The 23155-nt window shown below is 53.7% G+C and overlaps 8 protein-coding genes across 8 annotated transcripts; all 8 read right to left on the bottom strand.

The window, feature by feature from the left end:
- Positions 1-901: 901 nt before the first annotated feature.
- On the bottom strand, positions 902-4864 carry JKF63_03239 (uncharacterized protein; the record flags this gene model as incomplete). The annotated part of the gene is made up of 1 exon (XM_067899259.1): positions 902-4864. The coding sequence occupies one exon, from the start codon at positions 4862-4864 to the stop codon at positions 902-904; it is 3963 nt and encodes a 1320-aa protein (XP_067756049.1).
- Positions 4865-7760: 2896 nt separating this feature from the next.
- On the bottom strand, positions 7761-8363 carry JKF63_03238 (uncharacterized protein; the record flags this gene model as incomplete). Its single annotated transcript, XM_067899258.1, has 1 exon — positions 7761-8363. The coding sequence occupies one exon, from the start codon at positions 8361-8363 to the stop codon at positions 7761-7763; it is 603 nt and encodes a 200-aa protein (XP_067756048.1).
- Positions 8364-10536: 2173 nt separating this feature from the next.
- JKF63_03237 (uncharacterized protein) lies at positions 10537-10920 on the bottom strand (the record flags this gene model as incomplete). Its single annotated transcript, XM_067899257.1, has 1 exon — positions 10537-10920. One exon carries the CDS (start codon positions 10918-10920, stop codon positions 10537-10539), a length of 384 nt encoding a protein of 127 aa, XP_067756047.1.
- Positions 10921-11666: 746 nt separating this feature from the next.
- JKF63_03236 (uncharacterized protein) lies at positions 11667-11999 on the bottom strand (the record flags this gene model as incomplete). Its single annotated transcript, XM_067899256.1, has 1 exon — positions 11667-11999. The coding sequence occupies one exon, from the start codon at positions 11997-11999 to the stop codon at positions 11667-11669; it is 333 nt and encodes a 110-aa protein (XP_067756046.1).
- A 1365-nt stretch (positions 12000-13364) lies between these two features.
- Positions 13365-13970, bottom strand: JKF63_03235 (uncharacterized protein; the record flags this gene model as incomplete). The annotated part of the gene is made up of 1 exon (XM_067899255.1): positions 13365-13970. One exon carries the CDS (start codon positions 13968-13970, stop codon positions 13365-13367), a length of 606 nt encoding a protein of 201 aa, XP_067756045.1.
- A 2142-nt stretch (positions 13971-16112) lies between these two features.
- On the bottom strand, positions 16113-17102 carry JKF63_03234 (uncharacterized protein; the record flags this gene model as incomplete). The annotated part of the gene is made up of 1 exon (XM_067899254.1): positions 16113-17102. The coding sequence occupies one exon, from the start codon at positions 17100-17102 to the stop codon at positions 16113-16115; it is 990 nt and encodes a 329-aa protein (XP_067756044.1).
- Positions 17103-19203: 2101 nt separating this feature from the next.
- On the bottom strand, positions 19204-20478 carry JKF63_03233 (uncharacterized protein; the record flags this gene model as incomplete). The annotated part of the gene is made up of 1 exon (XM_067899253.1): positions 19204-20478. The coding sequence occupies one exon, from the start codon at positions 20476-20478 to the stop codon at positions 19204-19206; it is 1275 nt and encodes a 424-aa protein (XP_067756043.1).
- A 1085-nt stretch (positions 20479-21563) lies between these two features.
- JKF63_03232 (uncharacterized protein) lies at positions 21564-22907 on the bottom strand (the record flags this gene model as incomplete). Its single annotated transcript, XM_067899252.1, has 1 exon — positions 21564-22907. One exon carries the CDS (start codon positions 22905-22907, stop codon positions 21564-21566), a length of 1344 nt encoding a protein of 447 aa, XP_067756042.1.
- Positions 22908-23155: the final 248 nt, after the last annotated feature.

The raw sequence follows: 23155 nt of genomic DNA, 5'->3' as shown, positions 1-23155 counted from the left end.
GGAAGTCACCAAGGAAAAAAGGTTCTATGGTCGGGCGGGGGGGGGGAGATCACCTGGTGTGTCATATGACGCCTGCGCCGTCATCGAGGCTGACAGGCACGCACACTTGGCAATAGACACATTCCAAAGGAAAACAGCGGCATTGAGATGCAAGTCAGAGAGTAAAAAGCAGTGAAAATGGGGGGCGATGACGAAGAAAGATTGAGAGATCGTTCGCCCGGAAAAGGTCGAGGAGTGCAAGCTGTGGGTTGGGTCGGGTGAGTTCTCTCTGGGAACGCAAATAAATCGGTGGGGGGGGGGCACGCGATCTTGGGGCGGGAAAACCGCAGAATATGTATATATGATGTATGTGTATGTGTATCGGCTTCTATAGCGTCTATAGAGTACAGCGATGAATGGGGAAACAAAAATGGCAGAATTGTGCGTGAACAACAACACAACCTCAAAATAAAATCAGTCACACTGGCAACAATAGCAAATAGGAGGAGGAGGAAGGGGAAAGAGATGCAAAAACAGAAAAAGTCGTTCAGGGCACCCACGGCGGCACGTTCTCCCCCCCCCCAAAAAAAAAAAAAACGATTGACGGCATCGCAACGGGGGTGTTTTCCATGTCATATATATAAATCACTACGAATAGGGGAAAGAAGAAGAGGGGGCCGAGCGCAAAAAGGGGGAAGGTAGGAGAAAACACAGTGTGGCTAGTGAATGGGGATGTACTTCAGTCGCAAGTACACACACACACACACACACACACACCAAGGGAGCACCGAACGTGTGTGAGAGAACGAGCGAGCGAGAGTCAGAGATGGAGGGGAATCAAAAGCCTCCAAGGGGAAAAAAGAAGAGAAAGGCTGCATGGGCTAAAAAGAGAGGAAACGGTTGGCTGTGTCTGCGCGTACGATTACCTGCCAAGATGATACGGCACCCATTCGGACTGCTCCGCGTCTGTGAAAAGGAGCGCGAGGACTGCGCCGTCAAAGCCCATCCAGCATGCCGGCAACACTGGAGCCGAATTGCCTGTTTGCCACGACAAACCTTGACCGTTATCATTCGGGGTGAAATTCCTCACGAGGTCGCACGCACTTGTGAGGGTGAGGGTCTCGTTCTCTGCGATGTCGCACGACACATTACAACTGCCTGAAAAAGGGTGCAGCGAGGACGACACATGACACAGAGGACTTGTCTGTCTTTTTTCGTCGTGTTCGCCTCTCGCCTTCCCTCGATCGATGGCAGCCTGCGTTGTGTGTGCCCGCTGTTCTAGACCCCCTGCAAGATACGACGCATATATCACCCGCGGAGAAACGCTGCTGCCATGGCGCGCAGGAGTGACGTGCAGCATCAGCTCAAACTCGTCACCCCTCGCGCCTCTGGCGGCCGTGGTGCTACAGCGCAGCGCCAGAATCCCCACTAGCGTCCCGTCCCCAGCGTAGCACGCGAACCCGTGGTGCGGTAGGATCAGCGGGAGCTGCGGCGTGTTCAGCTGCGGGTGGTTGCGCCGAAGGAGCGGCACCTGGTTCGATAGGAAGGCCACGAATGCTGCGCCCTGAGGCGCGCGGATGGCACGCGCCGTTTGAGCGGATATCTTCACAGGTGGGTGAATGTAGCCATGTTCGCCGGTAGAAAGCACACAGAAGGTCAAGGCACGGAACACCGCGTCTACTCCTGTGCCCGATAGCCAAAGTCCACAGACATGAATTTCGCCTAGGGCCCTGGGAAGGGCGCCACCGACTGGTGGCAGTCTGGGCGTCACTGCCGCAGATTCCCGGACACCCCTCCTCATCGCCTTACAGTGGGATACAGGACTTTGCTCCAGCACCAGTGTCGAGGGTTCTCGATCGCTGCCGTGAAGAAAGGAGAGTGGCTTTACAAAGGCAGGTACACTTGTGGCTCCCTGCACAGCGCCGCTTCTCACTGGAACGGACCCTGAGAAGCTTTGACTGTTAGTGCCTCGCTCATCCCTCGATGAGGGCGTAATGGAGCCAGTCTTGCGTTCTCTTCTACACGCGGGGCCCAGTGAATGCTGTGCGGCAGAATATGCGCTTTCCCCGGGGAGACCTAGAGCTCGCGCGCTGTCGACAGTGGAGGGGCGGCGAAGCGGGCGCTGTGTGGTAGTGCTGACCATCATCGCTGTGTGTTTACTCGCCGTGTCCCAGTCCGGGGACTCTGAACTCTTGCAGCCTGTTGAGATCGGCGTTGCTGAGCTTGGCGTTTTGGAGAACAAGTCCCGGTCATACAGCTGAGGTGTTGCGGAGGCACACCGGTTCGCTGTGTTGGCTGTGGTGTGGGGCGTCGACGGGGCACAGGCAGCACCGGAGCCCTTTTGCACCTCCCCAGTCGTTTTCAGTGAGTCAACGACGGCTACAACAGGCAGCGTGGAACAGTGCGATATTTTTGTCCTCTTCTGCTGTTTTTCCATGCCACGATGGCAACGCCAGTTGGCTGGCGACTCCTGGATATTCTGCAGCTGCGCGGGGAGAGGTGAAAGCGGCGACTGAGCTGAAGCGATCCTTTTGCTTTCCGTCAACTCTAGAATTTCGTGCGTCGCGGACGGCAAAGCGACATCCGCCACGTTGTGGCACGTGCGGCGGTGCACGTTGTTCGCTCGAATCACCCCAAGACGTCCCTGGCGAGTTTCAAATCGGCTACCCGCCTGTATGTAACCCTCCGGAGGACTAGTAATGTGTCTCTCATCGCCAGCGTGGAGACGCAAGAGTGAGTCTGGCATCACCGTGCGCGGTACCTTTGCCGGAAGCGTCGCCGCGCGCACACTTGTCAGCGCAAAGTAGCGGTCTCGGTCCGTTGGTTGAAGGTCCGAGTTGAACCAAAACACAAACGCACCATCCCGCGGGGCTGTCCAATGACCCCCGTTTGGTAGGCTAAAGCGTTCACCAGGCAACACCCAGGCAAACCACTCCACGTCGTGGTGAGCTCCCGTGAAGGCTAATGGGACATTGCGGGAGACCCGTCCGCTCGCCTGGAGAGATTCGGTGCAGGAGGAAGGCCACGGAAGGCCGCCGCTAAAGTCAATCGTCATCTTTCTCAGAGCCCACTCCGATCGACGCAACCCCTGGGACGGGTACAGAACGAGAACCTCTTTCATGGTGATTCGATGGAAGGTTTGACCTTTCTCGTTGCGTTCTGGCACCCGCTTGTACACGGCGAAGCCACCGAATACTTGAAAAAGGACTGAGATGTCGAGTGGGGGCGCCCCCTCACAGGCGAGGGCACTACTCCCGCTTCCTAGCGAACTTTGCAAAGCAAGTGCCATTTGTTTGCGCCGCTGGCGTTCATCCCTGGACCCACAAAGAGGGTAAAGAAACGTCATGTAGTGCGTGTCCGTGGTGATCAGCTGTGGCAGCAACTCCTCGTCCGACCACAACGGCGATGACGCACCCGGTACGTGCTCACCACCCTTGGTGCACAGCGGCGTGCTGTCGCGCGGCTTTTTGCAAAGCATACACACCCCAACCAACGTGTACCGCCGTGCGATGGGGTCCAGCTCAATGTCGGTCGGGTTCGGCATCCGAAGAAGGTCGTACGAGCCCAACGCGAACGGGAAGCGGCGCACAGGAGTGAGCCGCTGCAGGTCCTGAAGCATGCAATCGACCGTGGTCAGCGACGGTCGCGTCATTGGGTCAAGAGAGAGGAGTTGAGTCACCACGGTTACAATTGCGCTACTGTAGGCGCGGCACTCCAGGTCCCGCCGTAGGCGCTTCCAGAGGGAGTCGGGCGTACTCTCAATCGCGCTCAGCGGCGCGAGCTCGCGCGCTCCCGCGGGGCGGGTGTGACGGCCGCACGGAGAGGCGATACAAGCGTTGGGTGTTGCGGCGACGCCAGAGGCAAGAAGATAAAGCATGATGCCAAGTCTCCAGACATCCCGTTTAGCACCACCATTGACGTGGGTGGGGTACACGTGTGGCCAGCAGTCCTCGGGCGAGCGATACATCAGTTGCTCTCGCTTGAGAGCGTGCATATAATCCACCACACCTCCCGTGCAGAAGCGCGCAGTCTCACTGGTCGCGCCGCTCTTGTCTTCATGCGATTCACATTGCGGCCACTTGCACACACCAGCGGCCAGCACGAACGTCAAGCCTCCCTCGACCTGGTCCAAGTCCGTCTCACCGCCGTCCTCCTCTTGCCGGGAGGCTCTGTGCACCAGTACTTTGTCTAGAGTGAAGTCCAACGAAAGTGTCGCGTCTATTTTGCCGGCCGTATTGGTGGCCCTGCGCAGCACGAGTGCGCCAGTCGCCATGTGGTGCAGACACGTCATGAGCGACGCCTCTGGTATCGGTTGCTTGGCATGCAAGAACGTCGTCGCCCACTGTCGCAGATTGTGTGAGTAGCGTGGCATCCACGCCACACCCAGCCACACTCGCACCCCCATGTGCTGGTGAGGGAATTCGTCAATGGACAGTATCGGTACACAAAACTCTGATGTATTGGCCGTAGAACAAGCCTGCCGCGCTCTCATCTCCTTCATCAGTTTGGTGTACTGCGGTGCGGTATGCACTGGCCACGGCCTCTCGACAAGCTCCGGCGGAATCACTAGCCCATCGTCCTTCTTGAGAAAACCAGCATACACCAACGCACTACGCCACAGGCTCTCTTGCCTCGCTCGGGAGAGCTTCTGGTGTTCTGCTAAACCGCTTCTGTCGTTGTCATCCACGCCCTGCTCCTCGTAAAACGTTACACCAACGCACATCTTTGCCAGCAAACCATTGCGCTGCAGTACACCGCGATGCGAGGGGGGTGCCGTGCTGACGGTCTCTAAGTCAAGATGGTCCTTTTCAAGTGGGGTAAAGAAGATGTTCCGCTCGCTGATGTTGTGCACGGCCCCCAGGGCCAACCTGGGGAAGGCTACCATCGCTGTTTGCGTTCAGCCCAGGCAACAGTGGCTAATTGGAAAAAAAAAAGGATCGCTGATGGTCGGCATATAAGTGAGGGAGTTTAAACAAGAAGTTGAAGGTGGCAGCAGGACAGGAGGAGCAACAAAGAAGAGCATACCAGGCGAATCCCCCCTGTTCCGTTTTGTATGTTTGAGTGTAAAAGTGTGTGTCCTGTAGTGGTGGTGGTGATGTGGGGGGAGGGGGGGGGGGGATGCAGCAGCCCCTTGTGCACTTCACCCCTATAAAGTCTACCGTGCGCCCCTTTCCCTTCCCCACCACCACAGGACACCCATGCGCCCCCCCCCGTATCTTCCCCCCTTCCTCTACGGTTTCTCTAGTACCGATCATGAATCCTCCCTTCGCTGTCTTTGAGCGCCATGCCCTACTGGGCTATGTGCGTACTCCGAGTGATCCCACTTTCTCACAACCCTGCACTGATTTATGTTTTTCCTGCAGGTGCTCGTTTTTTTTTTCATTCCACATCTTTTTTTTCAACACGAATATATAAAATCAATATAGGAAGGGAGATCTCTTCCACGCCCTCCCTCCCGCTCCTCCCTTCGCTGTCTTCTCAAGGCCGCAGACATACAGACATAATATCAAACACGAGCACATGCTTCTACCCCCCTACCGCCTCCACATACACACACGATTCACACACACACACACACAGGAAGGGAGGCGAGGAGGGGAGAGGGGAGGGGAGGAACGGGGAGACCAGGAGAGATGGAAACAGGTGCATGTGGACATGAAGGTAATCACTTTTTTTTCCTGCTTCCCGAGAACGCTTAACGCACACAAATATAAAAAGAAGGCACCGTTCCATACACACAATAGATGGACCTCGAAGGGGAATGCAGGGAACCCGGGAGGGATGAAGAGTGGGAGAAACACCCAGTCGCACAGACACACACACACACACACGAAAAAAAATGGATTGAGAAACAGTGACGTGAAAAAAAAACACAGGCGACAGAGAGGTGAGGTGAGGTGAGTGAGCAAATTTGTGAGGTGGAAAAGAAAAGTGTGGGGTCAAGACGAGAGAGGGGGGGGGGAGGGGGGAGCTTCACCCAGCGCCTCCTCCCTTTCCCCAACGTGCGATTGAGCAAAAAAAAAAAAGTGGAAACACCAGGAAAAAAAACTACAAAAAAAACAAAAAGCATGACAACAAACACTGTGAAAAGACTTGAAGAGAAACTCTGAAGAAAAAAAAAGAAAAATATATATATGTGAATGGAAAAAAAGATAATAACACACGCACACAAACGGGAGTAGTCCCCCCGCCCCCCTCAGAAAAAAAAACTCCTCCACACCTACGAGTCCACTCCGCGCCCCATCCCCCACCGACCGACCTGTTGGAACATCCCCCATACCACTTTTACTTGCACACTCTCCACGGCGGCACTACACCCCTCGATGAACAAATGAAAACACACGTCAGCAGAGGCACTTTGACATCCTTTGCGTTCTCTCTGTTGCTCTGTCCCTGACATCAACGACAGCCACAACAACAAGTACTCATGCCTTCGCACGCGAGTCGACCTACACACAGAGTCACTGAGAAACACAAAAAGCTGACACGTACAAGAAGAGTTGTCTAAGTGCGGAGGTGCGTAGGGGGAAAAAAAGGGCGGGGGAACAAAAAAAAATGAAACATGCAAATATCAAAACCACCACAACCCGATGAGCAAGCAAAATACCCACTCAATCATTCACCCCCCTCTGTCGAGTTATACAGTACAAAAGAAAGAGATAAAAGAGGAGCATAGACACCCATGTGTCCTCACATTCAGGAAGACACGGAACGGGAGAGTGGGGCCAGAGAAAGGAGGCGAAGACAATCATCATCAAACGCAGTCTTATCCGACCAGTACGGAGACAGACACGCCATGGCACTTTCTTGTTTTATTCTTGAAGGTGCTCATCTCTCTCTTCTTTTTTTCTTTTCCTTTTTGCTCCTTGTGCATCGTACCACAGAAGGCTGCACTGGCACGCGAGGCCCTGTTGCACTTTCGATGCAAATGTATATATATATATACAATCATCCTGTGTCTCGAGTCAAACGGGGGTGTACGATTGAGAAACAAAGCAATCAAAGACACGATGGATATAGGAGAAAATGTCGCATCGACGATTTCCATGTCTCACGTAACCGCTTTTTTTCTCGGCCTTCTTCCCTTCTCCCCCCCCCCGTTTGGTGAGTCTGAGCGCTTGTATGAGGGGATACGTTCGCCTTATCGCGGGAGCGCCGCCCTTTTCAGAACACGTGAGTCTTTGCTTTCCTTGATGACTCTAGGATTCTCCCTACAGGTCGACGCATGACGCTCTTACGCCGCTTTCTATTCTTGACAGACCTCTCATATATAATGCCCTTGACATTGATGTCCTCTCCTTTTTCCATTTTTCTTCAGATTGCGCGACTACAGGCTTGAGATCCAAATCACAGCAAAATAGGCTCTGACGGAAACCCAACACGCAAACGAATGAGCAACGGCTTTCATAGAGCGCTGCCACGCCACCCACCATCCACAGCCATATGACACATGGCGCCACGATTTCCCCCCGAACAGTTATTTCATCTCTGGTGTTCACAGCGCTACAGATAATCCCACCACACCATAGGCAAGATATGCAAAATGGGGGGGGGGGGGGCATTGCTTGGCAATGCCTTTCTTCGATTCCGTCCGTGTGTCCCAGACATTACAGCAGAAGCTCACGCCCGTCAACTGATGAGAAAATCGTTGTAGAGCCCCCAAAGCTATTTTTTTTTTGTTCGACACTTTTGGAAAAATCTGTCCGTTTTTTTTTTTCGTGTGTGTGTGTGTGTGTGTGCGTGTTGTGTATGTGGAGGAGGAAACGCCTTTTCAATAACACTCAGCAGCACGTATCGTCCTTCTTCGCCGCTGGGGGGTTCTGCAAGTTAGGGCGAGACGCAGTCTTGGCCTCGCCGCTCACGGCCAGACGGGCCTTGATGGAGGAGGCCATCTGCATAAAGGCCTCCTCGACGTTGGTAGAGTTCTTTGCGCTCGTTTCCAGAAATGGGATGCCGAGAGAGTTGGCGAAGTCCTGCGCCATTTGGGTGTCCACGACTTTCTTGGTGACCAGATCGCACTTGTTGCCAACAAGAATCTTGTTGACGTTTTCACTCGCGTACTTCTCGATCTCGCTCAGCCACGTCTTCACATTGTTGAAGCTCTCCATGTCTGTCGTGTCGTACACTATGATGATGCCGTGGGCACCACGGTAGTAGCTACTCGTGATGGTGCGGAAGCGCTCCTGACCAGCGGTATCCCAAATCTGAAGCTTGATCACCTTGCCGTCGAGGTTCAGCGTCCGAATCTTGAAATCGACGCCGATAGTAGAGATGTAGCTATCGGTGTAGCTGTCATCGGCAAAACGGAGAAGCAGACAGGACTTACCGACACCGCTGTCGCCAATCAACAGCAGCTTGAAGAGGTAGTCGTACTCGGCCGCCATTTTTTTTATTTCTCTGGCTGTGTGTGCGTGAAAAAAAAAGAGGAGGAGGTGGTGGAGGAGGAGAGTGTTTGCCGCGTAAAACAATGAAATAAAAAGGGGAAAAATATTGAAATGGGATTGCAAAGACAGCAGTAAAATCTCCAGTATCAACGCACAGGGCCTGACGTGGACACAGACGCACACACACACGCAGAAAAGCCGGCAGAGCCGCACCGAACTACACACACACACAAAGGAAAAAAAAACGAGCAAAGATGAGCACGAATGGAGTTCCCGGAGAAGTGTGAGACAGAAAATGGGTAGACAGGCGCGTGTGCCGTATGGACGTAGAGTGAAGAGGAGCCGTTAACCGCGACACAGCAACGACGACCAAACAAAGCAACAGCAAAAAATGATGATGATGAAAAAAAAAAACAGAACAGAAAAAAAAGGGGGGCAAACGGGACACGGGTAAAAATAAAAGAGAGAAAGCGCAAGCGACTTCTAGCGGTATGTAGCGAATTCTGCATCAATGCAGAAGAAACAGAATGGAGAGTGTCAAGAGTGACAGCGTGGCATCACAATGGCGTGGAGGGGGAGGAGAAGGAAGAAGAGGAGACATGGCACGCAGAGGGTGTGCATGGGGGAGGGGGAGGGGGGCGAGAGGAACATATCGAGAGAGAGAGAGAGTCGAAAAACATGAGGTAGACTCTCCTTCTCAGAGTAGGTACGAATAACTAAGAGGAGGGGGGGGGGGGCTTTACGCCGCCGGCGAGGCGCGTCGTCTTTGTTGTTGTTGTATAGGGAAGAGGAAGTTATTCATCTATGTCTTCCTTTTATTTTGCCCGTCTTCTCTTTTTTTTTTACCTCCCTTTGACACAAAGAAACCCCGTAAATGGGAAGTATCTGCTGCGATACAGCAACAACAATGAGGAAACACTTCACCAGATCCACTCGGAAATTCGGTGTGTCCACAAATGCATGCGAAAACTCAGGGGATACAAAAAAAAAGAAGAGGGGGGGAGACTCTCGCTTTTGTGGGAAAATGTTTTCTTTTGCCATATAACACACAAGAAACAATGTAAGCAAAAAAAAAACGTCCAAAAAGGAAAAATGGAGGGTGGGGGAATGGGGGAAGGGGGCATAGAACAAGAATGTTTTGTGAAACGTAGAAGGAAGCGCGACGATACATCCACTGTCAAATACGAAAATGGATATGAAGTCTGGGGGTACAGCACCGACAGAGAAGTTCTTCGTTTTAATTTCTCTAATTGTTTTTTATTGGCCGTAGAGGGATGCGCGCGTGCGTGTGGGGAAAAAAAGGGATGGGGCGGGAAGGGGGGTAGGGGGTGACATCAGGGGAACTTTTCATATATTTTTGAATTTCAAATCCTTTTGCTTCTTTTGTGTATACATTCAAAAAAAAAATCCCTCCGTGGCTCCATGGCACCCTTGGAAAAGATTCATGAGAGTCGCGACAACAGAGGGGGGTGGGGGCACGGGAGGGGGGTAGTAAAGGTCTGGGAAGGGCGTGTGGCAGCGATCAAAGACTATATTGAGACAAAACCATCACGGATCAAGGCGCGCGAACAGGGACGGATTATAGAAAGCCCGTTCGCGTAAGAAAGCAGAAAAACATACGAAGCACACACGGAGTGAGAGCAGATGCAGACAACCAGTACTAAAAACAAAACCAATGAAAAAAAACACGACGACACCTACAAAACGCGTGATGCCCACTGCAGCCACCCCCTTTTTTTCACGTCGAGGGAGATAAGCCGTCTTGGTGCACACCCTACCTCGCCCCTTCCTTTTACCTCTCTCTGCTTGCCCGACCTCGGCTTCCGTTTCACCTCAAGGGTTTCTGTGTTCCATGATTCCTCTCTTTTCTTTTTTTTTTGCTGGTCAATGTGATTTGGTGGGGGTGGGAGGGATGCAAGTGCTCTAGAGTAGCGTGAGAGACTAAAGTTGGGTTGGCGACAGCTCGGGTGCGTGGTTTTCCGTGGGTAGAGCTCATTTCTTCTTAAGGGCGTGAGGTCGGAGTAGCGGAGAACGTGAACTGCAGTGCTCTGTTTTCGATGAGAATGTGCAGGTGGGGGGTAATCCTTGATTGCCATATATCTAACGATCTTTAATAGAGATATACATACATTTCCTGTTGTGGCGGTAGCGTGTTTGATGATTCGAGGAGTCGTCAAAGTTTCGAAACAATGTTAACAAAGTCCACCACGGCCGCAGGTCGCTCCGCCTTGCTCATCAGTTTGTTCATCAGATTCACACGAGCTGGGTGAGTATAATAGATCTTCAAGTAGTGCGCGTTCCGATGACGGCTGAAGAGGGCGTGGGTACTGCCCCCAGTGGCGTCCGGCTTACCTGCGCATATGTTCATGTTCTCACCCAAGTGAATCTCGATAAGTCCAGGAACAGAGGCCCGCACCTGCTTGAGCAGCTCGCGCACTTCTCCTATTTGCAGCGGCTCTTTCAACTTGAGATGCTCGCAGTGGCAGACGGAGTTTGTGTGGGGGTTCAACGACTTCTGGTGAGACTCCCCGCCTGGAGTTACTTTATCGCTCTCCATGATGTTACCTCCCTACGCTCCCCTTTTTTTTTAGGGAGGGAGGGGGGGAGGGCGCACACTGATGTAAAACGTGAAAGACCCAACGGATAAAAGAAAAAAACGACTTCCTCTGTGCCTCTGAGAGCCGTTGTTGCTTGCAAGCGGGTCTTGTGTGTACACCTCTGTGTATATGTGTGAATACGGCACTTCGGTGTGACAGATTATGTTGGATTGTTGTGTGGGAGTACAGCCACCGTAACAGAGAGGAGAGAGCGCGAGGACAGCGAAAGCAAAAAGATGTATCCGGTGGAACGGAAAGGCAGGGGACTTCGGTGGACACTGCGCCACACGGCCCTCAAATGAGTAATGCAACGAAAAGCAAATGACATGGCTAAATAAAAAAACGGTTTATGAGAGAACGTTCATCAAAACAATCAACACGTAGCGTCCACCGAAGGAGCCCATGGCGTGCAAGATGCAATCACGGCCACGCGGATAAACGCAGCCTACCGCTGCACAGAGGGGCTACCTCCACAGACGTGACCCCCCCTTTTTTTTTGTAATTCATGTTGTTCTTGATAGTCGATTCGGTCAATTCGATTTGCGCTAAGCAACGCAGATTTGCCGTCCGTCAAAGGACACGATGGTTCGATAAGAAAAGTCTTTCGGTGAACGTTGTTGTCACATTCGCGCGTAACACCGCGGAAGAGGGTCCCCTGGAGCATGAAGCAAGAAAGAATGTTCACCGAATACTCGTTGCGCATATGTTAGAGCCTTGAGTAGATGTCGAGCTCCATACGGAGCGGTGGCTTCACCACACACTTCAACAACCGCCCCTGGAGCGCCTTGTGTGCGGGGTGCTCGGCGTAGATACGCAGCGCACTCGCGTTCATGTGACGTGACACCAGCGCATGGGTGTAGCCGCGCGAGGCATCCTGGTAGCCCTGCCAGGGTGTGATGTTCTTGGCGTTCATGTGTACCTCGAGGAGGCCCGGAATATTTGCCTGGCGCATGGACTCCAGAGCCTCCTGACACGCGTTTCCAGGAAACTCTTCAGCGAACTTTCCCGCGTCGAACTTAAACAAAACGATGTGCAGCATAGCTTTAAATATATAAATGAATATAAATATATAAATATTGGGGGAGAGAAAGCAAAGCACCACACACAATAAGAGCAACACACATGCAAGCGAGACGCAGGAAAAACCAAAAGCTGCTAGATTACTGTCTGTGCGTATGTGCGTTGTAGTGAGGCCATGGAAAACATTCAAATGCCTTGAAAACACAGGCGCGTGTATATTTGTATAACCAGAGAGAGAGATGGTAAATGACAACGAGGAGGAGGAAGAAGGGGGCGGAGGGGGGGGGGAGGGCATTCAGGCGACACGAGATGAAAAGTCTAGTGTGCACGGCAGTGCAGCGGTAATGAAAAAAAGTTCGTTGGACGAGGGGGTCAAATGGGTTTCCTCCGCTCCGGTGTCCGCGCCCACCGTGTAGTCGCTGCACATGTGGTAATGCTGCCTCACTTGAGTGCTACGTGGGACATCTCCCCCTCTTTCCCTCACCCCCCTCCCACCCACCCACCCACCCACAGACACACAAGGTGTACGTACATAAACAATTTTGTTGACTTTGACGGCCTGGGGGTGCATACAGAGGAGGTTTGGGGAGCAAAGGAGGGAAAGGGAGGGAAAGGGAAGGGAAGGGGAGAAGAGAAGGCTAGTGTGTGAGTTCCGCATTACATGGTGGGGGAGCGTCACAGCAACACAGCTCCAATGCATGCGCGCAGTGGGGAGGCCCTGAGTGCTCACTGATGAGTGTATAGGATGTCTCTGTATAGTTTTGCTCATGGAAAAAAAAAGAGGAGTGTATGTGCGTCACTTCGAACAGCTGAACTCGATGTCTGGTGACAGATGGCGGCTTCGAGCACCGCATCAACGGAGGTATATATATATAATGTAAATGTACTAAGGCTACCTAGTAACACTAGTGAACAGGGGGAAGGCGGGGACACAAATGCGAGCGTGTAGCCGAGGCAGGCACAGAGAGCCAAGACGAATACAAAAAAACAAAGCAAAAAAACTATAGATATATATAAAAGCAAAAAACAATACACAACATATCCCCATGTTTATTTGTATATATATATTTATATATATATAACAGTGTGGGTATGACCAATATGGCCCAACTCCTCAGTGGTGGGTGGGTGATGGGCAGTTTGGAAAGCGCAGAGAGCGACGGCGCACAACATCCTGTCAATAAACGCACACTCCTCATAGAAGCCGTAGACAAGCAACTGAAAGAAAAGACTTGAAACAGAGAGACTGTGAGCAACAGCAAGAGCAGCGTCAGCGCAACAGAGAACACACACACACACACGCACATACACACACCTCTCTTATATGTCGCCTGCTCCTACATAATCGATATCGCCCCCTACACGCCCCCTCCCCCACTTTTTTTTACCGGACTGAGTATTTTTGAATTTCGTGCCAGCGAATCTTCTTCTGAAGGTTGTGCAGACAAAAAACGAGGCTCTCAGCCGACGGTGGGCAGCCGGGGATCCAAAAATCTACTGGGATGGCCCGCTCGCAGCCGCGGAGCACAGCGTAGGAAAAGTGGTAGTAGCCACCGCCGTTGGCGCAGCTGCCCATCGAAATCACCCACTTGGGGTTCACCATTTGAACGTAAATGTTTCGCAGAAGTGGCGCCATTTTGTTTGTAACAGTGCCAGAGACGATGATGATCTCCGCCTGCCGAGGCGACGGGCGCGGCACAATACCAAAGCGGTCCAAATCGTAGCGCGACGAGTAGGAGTGCATCATCTCCACCGCGCAGCAGGCAAGGCCAAAGGTGAGCGGCCATGGTGAGTAGGCCAAGACCCACTCTGTCAAGTCGTGGAGTGTCATTTGCGCGTACTGCAGAGCGTTATTGGGTTTGCTAGTGCCGAGCTTGTGTGCCATGGTGGTTTTCTTTCCCTTCTTGAGATCGAGGCGGTGAGTCCACTCGGGGCTACCGCGCGATATCATCGCGCGGCCCGTCAAGGAAGCACGCGTGAGGCGCAGCATGGGTAGCACTGAAAGGAAGAACAAGCGAACTACAAAGAAAATGATCCGGGGGATCAACGAGAGTCTTCACACGAAGAGGCGGCGCTGAGCGGGGGTTAAGCGTCACCTGGTGCGTCTAGTAGACCCTAGGCGGCGCGCACGGTTCACTAAATGACTGGCTGAAGGTGCCGATGCGGTTACTAAGTAGGGTGCAAGAAAAGCAGGAGACCAATGGGACACAGGTCGTACAAAGAGGGGGTCCAAAAGCGCAGAGTCGTCCCTCTTTTTTTCCCTCTGTTGAATGAGCTCTCCCGCACCCTCTCGCCTTCCAAATGGTCCCTCCCCCCGTAGAAGATTTGAAACACCCTTCACAGACGCACAAACCCTTTCATGAAGAAAACACTGTCACCACCTGCCAAACACCTCCGCGCAAAGGACGTTTGTGTCAGCGGCGGGTGATATATAAATATATATATATATAGATAGAAATATAGATATAGATATATGATTCGCTATCTTCTTTCACCTCCCCCCCTACCCCTCTGTGTCACACTGTGTGCGTGTGCGTGTGTATTTTTACCTAAACACGGCGATATAGTTTCTAGAAAAGAGAACAGGCACGTGTGTTTCCAAAGACGATCTCGAAGAAGGCGATGACCCCCCCCCCCCACCCTCCCCCTCAGAACTCGAAAGAATGCCTCGTGATCGCCCGGGAGCGTATGTGCTTGAATACGTTCTAGTCTTTGCTGGGGTGAAAAATCAAAGAGCAAAGGCTGAGAGAGAAAAGTCGAACCAGTGACCATCGAGTTTCGGGCGCCCACCCCTTTCAGCGTGGGATCCATCTGTTCCTGCCACTTCTAGGCAATGTCATGCTCCTCATGAGGCATTACATGGAAAGTGAAGTTTTCTTCTACGTTCCAGTCTTTGAAACAAATCATGTGTCTTCTCGATGCCCTCCCCCCGCTAATTTTTTTTTTGCAAAGCAGGGCACATTAACTCCTCGCAAATCAGACCTCATTCCTCTACCCTCCACGTCACTGGTCATGGCCTCCACATTCGTCCATGTCTGCATCACAGCCGCACCACCGTGTGCGTAGCTTCTACCAAGATCAGGAAAAGTGGACCCATTGTCGCTGCATCATGATACAGTTCATCAGCGTTTGAAATCTGTGGGGAGTCAGATTAGAGTTTACTGTACTGTAACCGCATGGAGGCGCAAGACGCGGCGTGATCGACTCGATGCCCATGGCCCATAACCCCCCCCGCCGTCAAGGATTTCAGCATGTCTGCCATTGAGAGATGTCTCATCACGAATGGCAAAAAAAAACGGAGAGTTCGCAATGCCGAAAACAGGCCGCGTTGTGGTCGGGGCAGAACACACACACACAAAAAAAAAAGAATGTGAATCAGAGACGCACAAGCCTCGAGGCCGCACCGACCAAACAGCGGCGCGGTTGTCTCCTCCGTTTCCAGTTGTGACGAGATTAGACATCTTCACGTTGGTGAAAGTCTCCTTTCAATGAACGCCGTTTCCCCTCTACGTGGGCGCTGAAGTGCCCCCCCCCCTCACACAAACACACACACAAACACATCAGGAAGGGTTCTGTGAGCCATCGTACACGACCGTCTGGTTGTGATTCGAAGTGGCTGTGGGTCTCTCTGTCGCGCCGCTTTGAATCGCCTATGCAGTTCATTCCCCGCCTCCTGTTGATCATCCGCTTACAAGCTTCAATTCATCCGGACGCTGGGGTGAACATTGAGTGCGGATCACTCAACATACACAATGGCAGGACTAATGCACCTATCGGCATAGATGCGTCACCTCTGTGTTAGCGGCTAAGTCATTTGCCGGGGGGGGAGGGGGGAAGGGGAAGGAGGGGGAGGCCAGGACCATGAAGGATGTAGTGATAGACATGGCCACGAGACACAGAGTGTGGAAGGAGTCGATCATCTCCATCTCAACTGCATTGGTATTAGGACAACATGGAAAACTTACTCGTAAGGGTGTAAATTAGGTGAATGCGGGCGTATGTATGTGTGTGTGTGTAATGTGCATCTTCACAAACACGTGCGGAGTTGCTCAGTCAATACGGGCTTAGTGAGGGTCTAGACAGGTACCGAAATAGTGATACTCTGCGCAATGCCACCATTAGTGCCCACTCTCTAGAAGCGATACACATCATTGTTGTCGTAGCCAAGTTCTCCCAGAAGTCCGCTCAGACTAACGAGGTTGTTGATGTCTGTTGCCATGGGCTGGATATTCAGACTACCCGACATGGAGGACATCGTAGACATTGGAGTACCGGCCACATGCGCCAGCAGCTGGTCTGGTCCGCATAGCATGATGATCTTGTTTTTCTCCTCCGGAGGCGGCATACTGCGGCGGATCATGTCCGTAGTCACGTATCCAAGAAAATGGTTTTCCTTCTCAAGCCACTTGTCCTTGTCCAGGGAGAGGTCGATTGTGTAGAACATGCGAAATCGGTCCGCGTATCGCCTCGCCAGGTTATCGAAAACACCCGTTAAGAGGATGTGCCGCTCCGTGCGGTTGCAATAGAGGAACGACAGCTTTGTCGTGTCGGCCTCCATGCCATCCCTTTGCTCTGTCAAGGCATGTCGGATGATCTGCAAAAACGGGGTGAAGCCTGTGCCGCCGCCGATCATGCCCACGTGCTTCCATCTATTTGGACGGTATTGAATTTTGAAGGCGACACTGCGAAAAAGCAGTGTGTCACCCACGTGCATACCGAAGAGATGGTTCGTCATGAGGCCATCCTTCTTGCGTTTAACGATTAAGTCGAAGTACCCTTGAGTACGATTTGCTGTGACGGGAGTGTAGAAGCGCTGACACTGGTCCTTTGGTTGCACACCGTACTTGTAGCACGCTTGAAGTGTCGAGCAGGGCTTCAAATTAAATTCATCGTCGCTATTGTGAAGAAGAAAACGAAAGAGAGCCACATCGGCAGTGATCGGGATGATCTCTCCCAGCTGATAGGGCTCATAGCGCTGGCTAAAGACTTGGCCTTTCCGTTGTGGGTTTCTAAACGTGAGCGCATTTTGAATGCCGCGGTAGCACTCCGCATCCCGGCTCCAAGACGGCCGCCACACCCACGCACCCACCGCTCCCGCAATCAATGAAAGTGTAAAGCGCATCCCACCGCTCGACTCCCATGCGCTGTTCGCGTACCTCAGGATAGAAAAAAAAATGGGTGGGTGTACGCCCGTTCTCTTTTGGGTTTTCCTCCTTGTGTGCACGCCTGTCGATACACGTCAGTGGGGAGCCGCTCCAAACCGGCACCGCCAAAAGCGGGGAAAAGAGTGGGGGTGGGGAAGGGAAGGGAGGGGAAGGGGGAGGGGAGGGGGATGGACCAAAGACCTCGAGGGAGATGATCAGAGGTCGTCTAACGAGAATTGCAGAGTCCCTGGGGCCGGCAGTTGAGGAGGGCGGGGGACCATCCACCCTGCAACCCGCCGGTGTGTGTGATAACAAAAAAACCTCCCGCAGGAATGAAGAGCCCGTAAAGAAGGGAGGTGCACAGTTGAAGCCATGCAACTTTGCCTCGCCGGTTCAGAGCACGCAAGTGAGCACTCAGCGCGGGCCTGCGGACGAGGAGAAAATCTGCGTGGTCGTGTTCATCGACAAGATCAAGTCTTCCCCTTACTCACTGTCACGCACCCCGAGGGGAGGCCTCGAGGCCAGCCGACGCACCAGAGAAGACACAACACATGACACATAGAATGTTACTTTCAAGACGACCTCGTGCCACCCCAACTCGAGTGCCAGAAAAATATATATACTTACCCCACTATAAACGGGCGCATGCGCCCGTTTTCAAAAGTGGCGTGGGCCTGGAAGTGGAGTCCCAGCCGCCTGCTCCCCAGCCAGTCCACGAACTCAGTGCCCTCTGTTGTGTTTTTTTTGCCTTTTTGCCATTCCTCTCCTCCTTCGATGCGCCCTGCGCGACCCTAACGAGCTCGACTGGGTGCCGCCTTCGCGCCTCCATTCAAGCAGGCCTCGGCCAAAGGGTCCCGTCAACGAGGGGTGGTGGTGGTGGTGACCCCCCCCCCGCCCCCCCTACACCCCACACCCTGCGCGCAGACGCCGAGACAAGTGACACGCGGTTGTATGCCGGTTGGAGAAGGGTCCTGGCTGCGCTGCCTGCAAACCACATGACCGGAATAGACGAAGGCAGGCGCAGCGCTGGAGGACCCCCCTCTATCGACAGGTGTCACTGCGGGAAACAGCTCAGACGACCTTGTCCCGAAGCGGTGTCACACGCGGCGACACACCACTCGATGTGGGGGAGGGGGAAATACCTCGCTGGTTAGCTTCACGCAGTCACACCATGGCGTGCGGGGTGCTGCCGTAACCTCTGGTGTGCATTGGGCGTCGGTAAATTCGCGAGGTTCGTGCGGCACCTCGGGACACAACGGTGGGACATTGGCGCCACAGTGCCACCGGGTTAGTGGCCCGCACACGATCAGCGCCCCGCGCTGCTCCCGCCAGTCACCAGCTGCCGCCGTGTAAGAATTGAAAACACAGATGGGTCTCTTATGAGAAGTGGAGCGAGGATAGTCCTCCTCTGCCGCATCGTGGCTTGTCTCGTAGCCTGCTCTCCCACCGGACTTCGTGGCATTGGAGGTGAAGTACGCGTTGCGTCTGCGACCGCTGACGAAGTCAGTCGTGTATATGCGGTTGGCGTCGGCGCCTTCTGGCACTGCCCACATTGTGTAGCCGCTGGCTTTGTTTTGCCCCGATCCCCAACGCCCAAAGGGCACGCTGGAGGGGGGGGGGACACACGTGAGGAAAAGCGAGTGATTTCACAATGCGCGCATCCAATTCGTCCCAGGAACGCTGGCCGAGAAGCGCTGCAGGGTCCGTGTCCAGTCCCACAAACAGTCAGACACACTCCGTCACGACAGCTGCACTCGCTTTTGTGGATTGTCATTGACACGTTTGCCGTTGCAGCGGTTTTCTAGTCCTGCTTTCAGGGTTCCCTCAATCGGGGGGACAACTGCGACCACGGGAGACCGCAGCTTTCTGTCCCAGCGCCCCTGTGTGCCTCATGGTTAGAAGTGCGCCGTGGTCGCTACTGAAGTGCTGTCTGCTCGACCCTCTCTCTATGCATCAGGTCTGGGAGTAACGAGATGAGCCGCATCAAAACCGGAAGCGGGGGGGAGGGGGGGGGGGGCTTGTTGCTTTGCGAGCAAGTGTGCTTCTTGGCATGAAAATGGGGAGGAGGTGAACATGGCCCTAATTCACCTGACGCTCCGCAATGTAGTCTACGGCCGCCTCCACGTCACCACCGGAAGCCGTCAGTGCCTCGCGGCAAAGAGCTTCGTCCTCAAACCCCATTTCGTACAGCGCAGACAAACCTTTCTGCATTGTGTCTTCTGTCAAGACTGATGAAGGTGCAGAGGTCATTGGGGCCACACTTGCATTCCCAAGCGACGGCGCTTCGGTGTTCGTTGTTTGGGGTACAGACAATGAGCTTCCCCCCTGCTGCATTACCATTTTGATCGCCGCCCCTGCGGCGTCACCCCCCTCTTCTGGCGCTGGCGGAGCGGGAGAGAGTCCACCATGCGACAAGGACGTTGGATTTGGGGTGGCGCCTAGAAAAGGTGGAACAGCAACAGACGGATAGCCGAGTGAGTTCGCGAAAGGAAAACCCCCACCGCCAAAAGAAAAACCGCCTGGCGGCTGAGAAAACCCACCGGAGAGTGTTGGAGGTGTTGAAGCCCACGGGTTCGGCAGCGGGTCGCTACTCGCCTTGTTGGTCGGATCCGGGTGGTTAACATCGCTGCTCTCTTCGCCTGTCAACGTGCCGACGCGCAGTTTTTTTTCTGATCTTCCCTCGTCCTCCTCTTCCTCCTCCTCCTCAGGGTCTGTCCCCAGCTCTTGCTTCATGTAGCCGGTCATGTAACGATTAATCATGTCCGCACCACCAGGTAGGGCCGAAATCTGAGCAAGCTGCAACTCCATATTGCGCTCCATCTCACGCCGTCGCTGCGGATCCACAGACATCTTCAGCAGCATACGGAGTGTGTCGGGGTCATTTAACATACGCGCCACCTCTGGTGACCTTTTCTTCAGCTTGTTGATCGCTGGGTTCATGGCAAACATATTTTCCAGAAATGCGGGGTTGTCAGCGATGGAGTCGACCATGGAGTCCATCATAGCGATCTTCGCTCGCTCCCTCTCTTCTTCCAGCTTCTTCTCTTCCTTTGAAGGCAGCATGCGGAGCATCTCAGAACTCTGCGGCTCTACCACCGGTCGGTTCGTCACGTTGCAGAAGAGCTTGCGCTGCATAGGGTGAAGCGGCTGGTTAAGGAAGAGGCGACCACACATCTCTCCCCAGGTTTCATCATCATCTTTCAGCAGTTTGCCGTTGAGTGAGACGGTCATCGCGACATCCTCTGGAGCGTTGAGCATCGCCCCGGCGATACCCTTGACGTCTCCCACTGTCATATCATCGTCGATACAAAGCGTCACCTTATCGCCCTTGCTCGACAATATTTGGTACTCCATCTTTAGAGGGCTTTTACCCGCATACACATGCACACATGAAGATATACTTGGATAAATGATACTAATAATAATAGAGTAATTGGAGAGTGGGATGAACAAACCGAATCGGGGATGTGCCCCCCCCCCGGCCGCCCGCTCTCTTCAAAGGATGGATGACGGAGTAGTCCGTCGTAGGTTCGAGCGCCCGGCGCCCTCCTAAGCTTCGAGTGTACTGCTCTTTGCCCTCTTTCCTCTTGTTGTTTTTCGCTGAGAGGGTGAAGGCGGTGATGAGAGGTGCCAGCGAGGGGAGGGGGGGTTGGATATCTACGACAGAGGAAAGAAAGAGAGAGGAGAGGAGAGAAACAGATTAATGCAAAGCGTCTGCCATGGAGTGCTGGGGAGGCTTCTCTGTTGTTGTTTCATATGTTCGACAGTACTAGTCATTTACACGAATCTATGAGCGGAGCGCCACAAACGTCAAGCCCCAGACTGCCTACACGACAATCGCATGGGTGCCCAACAGCGATACACACGCATAGTGAGAACTGCTATCTTTAACGATGATCGGGGATTTTCCTGACGTCCTCAGAGGAACGAGCCAGTGCCGATGTTTTTGTCATGTGGCTTTCCCTCCCTTTGAGCGAAGGATTGCAACCGCGAGGGTGGATCGAGTAGGTGCGGAGCAGGTGCGCCGTCATGGGAATCGGCAGAGACACAGGCAGCTCACAGTATCTCACACTTCCCCTCATCTTCCTTCACGATCCCCCTTCCCCCCCCCCCAACCCCTCCACCGCTAGGGAGCATCGTCGACTGTTCGAGATAACACCTCTCCCTTCAGAGTGGAGCAGTCATGCACGATAACAACAAGGCAAGATGAACCAACGCGGCGTGTGCGCAAAAAAAAAATGGTGTTTCTTGGACATGGGAGGGAACCACTACTGGATCAAACTCCAGAATAAAAAGTATCCGCCCACCTACAACTCTCCCAATGCCCGACGTCTTTTTTTTTCTTTGGCCCAGACCGACTTCATGACCGCCGGCAGTGGTGGGAGACACCAAGTGACAGAAGATCATCGAGGGCGTGGACTTGAAAGGGCTCTCTGCCCTCATCTTTGCAAAACGCGGTACATGCCGGAGAAGATGGGAAAGGTTAGAGTGTGGGCTACACCGCCATAGCGCATGGTTTGAATCACCACCTCCGCATCCCTTGTGCTGTCGAACGTCTCGGCTGGGAGGAAATAATTGGTTCGGTTCCATGCCTCCAAGGACAATGTAGACGCCAAGTGGAGAACAGTTGAGGTGAGCAAAAAAGTGAGCAGCTCGGTTTCCTCCTCCAGTGAAAACTCCGACATATTTGGCCGACCGATGCCGTGTTGTACAATGGCGGAGAGGTAGCGCACCTGCGTCGCAGTCAACCCGAGTTCTGCTCTCTGCTGTGAACACACCTCTGCTTGCTGCGTCAGAGGAGACCCTGCGTCGACAACGTCAGTCTTCAGCAGGTGTGCAAATGAAGACACCCAAAAAGCGCTGGTGCTCGGCGTGCACTTCAATACTTGCTGCTGCCACCGACGTACAACACGCACAGCGCGAATCACCGCAACTGGCACCGCTGCTTGAACACAGGGAAGAGAAAAACCAAACGAGGTTCGCAGGGGCCGGCGCCGCTCGGGGTTCCGTTGACGCTGGAGATCGGCCAAGGTAACAGCAGGATTTGCAACGGAGACAAGCATGCGTTCACGAACATCTGCGTCGGCTGCCGCCAGGTCGCTCGACACAGGGAAGGAGAGCTCCAGTAAATCCGTTCCCCGCATAGCGCACCGCTTATGTTCCCAAATGGCCGCCCAGTCGACTTTTCGGCGGCAGTAGCTCGGTGCCTGTCGCTCTCCTCGGTGCGTCACGGCTGTGGCACTTACCGTGCTGCACGGCGTCGTCCGAGCCTTCACCGCCTCGATGAGTGTTGGTGCCACAAGATGTCCTACATCCTGCTCCTCGACTCCATCAATGTACACGACGGCGTCCGGGCAGCAGAGCCTGTGGTACGTGAGGCGAGACGGCACCAGTGATGTCAGCGACGACAATCCGGGGGGATTGAGACGGGCACTCATTGCAGAGTCCACAGCGTAAAAAGGGGCCCACCAGGATGTTGCTGCGGCGGCGGCGGCGGCGGCATCAACGGCTGGAGTGGGGCCTACTACGTGACGGAGTGCCAGAAAGCGCTGCAATCCGGGTGCCTGTTCTGTCAAGCCTTGCTCCGCGGCTCTTTGCGTGTACAACCTCGTCTGCAACGCGTCCAATGTACCCGAGACGGTGGCATCACCGCTACCCATAGTACCACCGTTGTTTGCTGTGGGGGTGAAAAGAACAGTGGCGGAAGGGTAGCAGTTCTGAACCAGAGTGACAAGGGCATCGGCTGCTTTCCCCTGAAGACGATGGGAGTTGCCTACCGCCATTGATGCCAACAGTGAGTGACCCCTGTAGACGTCTAAGGAGGAGACACGCACAGACCGGTGGCAGAGAGGAATAATGTAGCGTAGGCCCCCCGGTCGTGCTTTGTAGGGCAAATCAAGAAGATAACAGCCCCGTAGATGCGACGAAAAAAAAAAGAGAGGAAGGGCCGAGCAGAGGAAAAAAATAGAGAATGCGATGCACCCACAGTGTGCACAGGGGCATGATGGAGCTCATAAGACACGATCCCACA

Source organism: Porcisia hertigi, chromosome 27, assembly GCF_017918235.1.
Source record: "Porcisia hertigi strain C119 chromosome 27, whole genome shotgun sequence".
NCBI lineage: Eukaryota > Euglenozoa > Kinetoplastea > Trypanosomatida > Trypanosomatidae > Porcisia > Porcisia hertigi.
Note: the sequence above shows the minus strand (reverse complement) of the source record. Positions and strands in the feature narration are given on the sequence as shown.